Below are 4974 nucleotides of genomic sequence, written 5' to 3'. Positions count from 1 at the left end.
ATTAGTGTTCGCCGGAGACCAACAATTAATTTACTCATTTTAAATCCATCTTGTAACGATCCAAAAAAAATAAGATAAAATTTAATAATAGGTACTTAAGGTGATTTAATTATTAATAAAAAAAATCTGGAATTTTAAGGGTATAATGGTCCTTTCGCGTATTAATTAAAATAAACAAGATTTGTAATTGATTTAATTTAAATTCTATTTGACTAAGTCTTGAATTTAGTCTCCTAATCCTAATAGTTCTCTATCTCTCACGCTTCTTAACTCTCTCTCTCACGTTCTCCATCTTTCTCACGTTATTTTGTCAAATATCAACAATTCTTTACGCTTGAAGAACTCATCTTAAATTTTAAGAAAAAAAACAAAGCAACCAAAAATATTAAGGCGAAGAAAAGTTGTTCGTTGAGTGGTGTGGACGTTGAGGTAACTTGGACTAATTCTTTTGGAGAGATTTTTGGGCAGCAAATTCTTCGTTTGAACATCAATAAAGGTATAAGTTTTCTTCTATCTTGGCTCCTTTCCCAAGAGGTCCCTTACGATTCAAACTATTTATCTTGAAACTAAGGTTGTTCCCCGTTGCATGCCCCTGTCACTAGCTCCCTATGATCTTAGGTTGGGTATTCTTGTTGGTAGAATTTAGGGATACTTGTTTGTGGTGATGATCTCGTTTTGAATATGTGTTCATGACTATGTGTTTATATTTTGTGTCTTTTGGGAATATGTATGTAAATACGTATGTATTTGTGCAAGATTGTGATCATGATTTTGAGTTTTTCTTTAGCATGCTAATAGCATAGAGGTTATTAGTGTTTTGTGTGCAATTAGAGGCTCTTACAATCGTATATTCACATGGTTGAAAGACTATAAATTCTAGTTAAAACAAATGATCAAACCATCCCTCTAAACTTGTCTTAAGAACTTTAACGAATGTATAAGATACAAATGCTAAATTAACCAGTAAAAATGATGTACAAAATTGTGGAGCAATGTCCCAGAACCTGGAAATAAGTTGTAGATGAATTCTGGAAATTTTGAACAAATAGATAAATAAATAAAAATAGGTGAGGTCTGCAGGGATCGAACCCGAGACCTCACCAAAGTAAGCCCTAATAAAAGAAATGTGCCAGATGGGGTTCGAACCTGGGGCTGGGGGGCCGGCAAAATTTGCCAAGAAAAGAAAAAAAAAAGGGGGGGGGGGGCTGGGGGAATCGAACCCTCGCCTTATTGCGCAAAAAAAAAGAGAAGGAAAAGAAGTGGGGGCTGGGGGGGATCGAACATGCGACCTGGGGGGAGGAGGAGGAGAAAATTAATTAAGAAAATAAGTGGGAGGCGTGGGATTCGAACCCACGACCTCCAGCTACGCGCGAAGGAAGGAAAAATGGGGAAAAAGGAGACGCGAGGCGTGGGAATCGATCCCACGACCTCAAGGCTGAAGGAGGGGCGAATTTAATTAAGAAAAGAATTGAGGCTGTGGGGATTCGATCCCACAACCTCACTGTTGCACGCCCCATTTAATTAAATTAATGATAGAGGGGTTGTGGGGGTTCGAACCCACCACCTCACAACCTCCTCTTCAGCGAAAAAGACAGGAAAAATAAGGGGGTTGTGGGGTTTGAACCCACAACCTCCCTAATGAAGCGATTTTAATTTTAAAAAAAGATTTGAATTAGAATTCTAATTAAAATCGAAAATTAATTAATTCATGAAAATGTTGAGATTTAATTTAGAGTTCTAATGCCATGAATACTAGAAATAAAATCAATGAAAAATATAAATGATATCCAAGTGATTCAAGATTTGGGTTCCCGTGCCCAAACCTCCGTATTGATACATAAGTCATACGTGAGTAAAATATTCAAGAATAATGTCATCTACTTAGATCAAAAATCAAGATCTTGGTATATATACAAGATACATAAGTCTTGTAATACATAATCTTAGGAAAATAAGAATCACTTAACTAACTATAAATGAAGCCTCATGGCTTGTATGTATAGACAAATAAGTTTATCATACGTTCAAGTATAAGTGAACCTAAGATATACGTAATGAAATGAAGAAATGAACATTCACATAATAAGAGGTGAGTAACTATGAAAAATAAAGGTGCTAATAATGAAGAATGTGGTGACAATCATGATGTGAGGCTAATGTATATGATGAGAGCAATCTCAAATGAGCCTAAGTAAATGTTATCAATACGTACTCACCAATGAGAGTGTAAGATAATGAAGAGACTAGTCTCTATGAACACTCTAATGAAAATATTGAGTTTAAAACACTTAATACTAATGATCAGATGAGAAATCATCTATTGAGCTATGATGTCCTCATACTAGAAGCCAACTTCCATGATGTATGAGTTGAATGTAATGGAACTTTATACCGAGCACCGATAGGCTAGCTATGAGTGGTAATGCCTTCTTTCGGGAAGGGCGGAGGTTCACGTAACTCTCATTAGATGAGACTGTCCGGCTTGCCGGGTATGGGTCTCCATACATCTCCTAGTATTTGAATCTATATTGCCACTATAGGGATCTGGCAGGGTTAAATTTCCGTATACGCTAGCATGTTATTGAATCGCTTTGGCCGGTGATTCCACCTCTTTTTGGTGTGGGGGAGACACTGGATTTCATGATTTTCACATAATGTATGTCGATTAGAGATAAAGTTCCCAATGAATGAATAAGGTCAGCCTCAAATGAATCATACAAAGAAATGAATGATACCGAAGCTGTTAGGATAGGATAATCAAGAGGTGAGCTAGATTCAGGTAATGACATTCGGTTATTCCTGATCATTGCACAGCAAACCCGATGAAAGTCTTAAACTACATCCTAGGTATAGCTGGTTCTCGCACTGGCCTATGAATGAATTGAAATGAAATACGTATGAAGGAATGAAGCAGACTCTGTGTTTGCTAAAGAAGGCTCCCTAGTTGAGGTCCCATATGTTGAGCCCTCATTTTGGAAAGTCTTAAGGTTAAGTCTATGATAATAAGGTCTCATGGTATATGAATGAATAATATGAAAGAAACTATGTGTTATATGTTATGTGCTATATGAAGATGTTATGTGTTGTGTGCCCTACGATGATTATAATGATGCATGTCACTCTCATGTCATAACTTCCCCAATCTCAATTTAGCAAGTCCACTGATATACAATTAATACTTAATGAATTATTTCTTTCAGGTTCTTATCTCTTAAATGTTAGGTGGTTGATGATGAACGATTACGAAATATTAAGAATGTTTAGCAAGTATGATTAAAGAATTAAAATTTCAAATTTTCCGCTAAAATTAACATATATAAAGTAAGAATGACGTAAGTAGGCTTGTTTGTGACCTCTGAGAGTCAACGACGTCGGTCTCGTCTGGGGTCTAGATTCTGGTCGTGACAAAGTTGGTATCAGAGCGAGGTTAAATTCCTAGAATAATGAGTTCACATCAACCACATTGAGTAGTTTCTATGTCATGGTAGTGAAGTGCACCACTATCCTGGATTAGAGACTACATGATGCGTAGGAAAAATATCCCTTCTTATGATCTTATCGTGCTTTTCCTAATGTTTGAATTCTTGGTGTTATGAACATGTCTAACATCAATCCTTGTTGTTTTCAGAGAATGAACACTTGGAGAACTAAGGGTCTGAGGACGGGAGCAGCAGCAGCTAGGGGTAATCAAAATCCACCCCAGGCTCCAGCTGAAGGAGTGGCCATGCTAGTTAACCCAGCTAGATTGACTGATGCGGAGGTGAGGACATCTCTAGCCCAGATGGCATAGGCCATCATGATGCAGGCTCAGGCTATGAATGCCCAAGTCAACCGACAGAATGTTCAGAGGGAGAACCCACCGGTTCGCAGCATGGCTAACAGACTGCGAGATTTCACGAGGATGAATCCTCCTATGTTCACTGGGACTAAGACTTCAGAGGATCCTCAGGAGTTTATAGACGAGGTGCATAAGATCCTGGTGGTCATGGGGCCACTAACATTTTACCAACTGAAGGATGTTGCACAAACTTGGTGCAAGATGTGGCAAGATGGCCGTGTTCTAGGTGGAGTGCCAGTCACATGGGAGCTGTTCAAGACAACATTTCTGGAAAGATTCTTCCCCAGAGAGATGATGGAGGCCAAGGTTGAGGAATTCATCAACCTTAAACAAGGATCTATGACGGTCAGAGAGTATTCACTGAAGTTTGTGAAACTATCAAGGTATGCCAATTCTCTTGTGTCTAACAGCAGAGACGAGATGAGTAGATTCTTGACAGGAATTGCTGAGGATCTCGAAGAGGAGTGTAGGGCAGCTATGCTGCATGAAAACATGAACCTTTCCAGACTAATGGTCCATGTCCAGCAAGTGGAGGAAAGCAGAAAGAGGATACACACTAGGGTAGGGAACAAGCCAAGGCAAGCTGAGGAGAATTTTTCAAGGAAGAGAAGTACTGAAATCAGGGATAAGCCCAGGTTTAAGAAAGGACTCTCCCACCAAGGTGAGTCAAGTTCATCTAAGGGTCGCCATGATAGGAATTCTGAGTCCAGAGTTAAGAGAAACAATGAAGTAGATACACCTCAAAAAAGACCACCTTGTAGAAACTGTGGCAAATTACATGGAGGAGAGTGTATGATGGGCACTAATGCTTGTTACAGTTGTGGCAAATCAGGTCACATGGTGAAGGATTGTCCGATTGAGAGAAGTCAAGAACAAGGGAAGGAGAGAGTTTAGTCTAATGGTCCAAGTGAAGAGGCTCCAAGGAGGCAACGATTCTTCGCACTCAAGTCTAAGGGTGCAGAGGAAGGCACTTCTGGTGAAGTCACGGGTGAGTAGCCTTAATTAGTCCTTCATGTATTTGACTGTGTGTGATATGTATGCACTAGTATGAGATTAGACTTCCTACTCGTAAGGCTATAGTTCCTTATCTATTCGTATTTTGTTGCTATTGCTTAAGTGTGCATAACGATTAGGTT

General features: G+C 39.0%; 1 protein-coding gene across 1 annotated transcript; it reads left to right on the top strand.

Moving 5' to 3' along the window:
* The first annotated feature begins 3598 nt into the window (after nucleotides 1–3598).
* On the top strand, nucleotides 3599–4732 carry LOC138349374 (uncharacterized). The gene is made up of 2 exons (XM_069299700.1): nucleotides 3599–3760; nucleotides 3806–4732. Exons 1-2 carry the CDS (start codon nucleotides 3599–3601, stop codon nucleotides 4730–4732), a joined length of 1089 nt encoding a protein of 362 aa, XP_069155801.1.
* Nucleotides 4733–4974: the final 242 nt, after the last annotated feature.

This window comes from Solanum lycopersicum, chromosome 6, assembly GCF_036512215.1.
Source record: "Solanum lycopersicum chromosome 6, SLM_r2.1".
Classification (NCBI taxonomy): Eukaryota; Viridiplantae; Streptophyta; class Magnoliopsida; order Solanales; family Solanaceae; genus Solanum; species Solanum lycopersicum.
This window is presented reverse-complemented; position numbering and strand designations above follow the sequence as displayed.

What these genes read in the sequence shown, in the direction of transcription:
- LOC138349374 (XM_069299700.1), top strand. Translation starts at nt 3,599, where the DNA reads ATGTCTAACATCAATCCTTGTTGTTTTCAGAGAATGAACACTTGGAGA. An exon ending in CTAGATTGACTGATGCGGAG is followed by an intron (nt 3,761 to 3,805) that starts GTGAGGACATCT and finishes ATCATGATGCAG; the next exon opens with GCTCAGGCTATGAATGCCCA.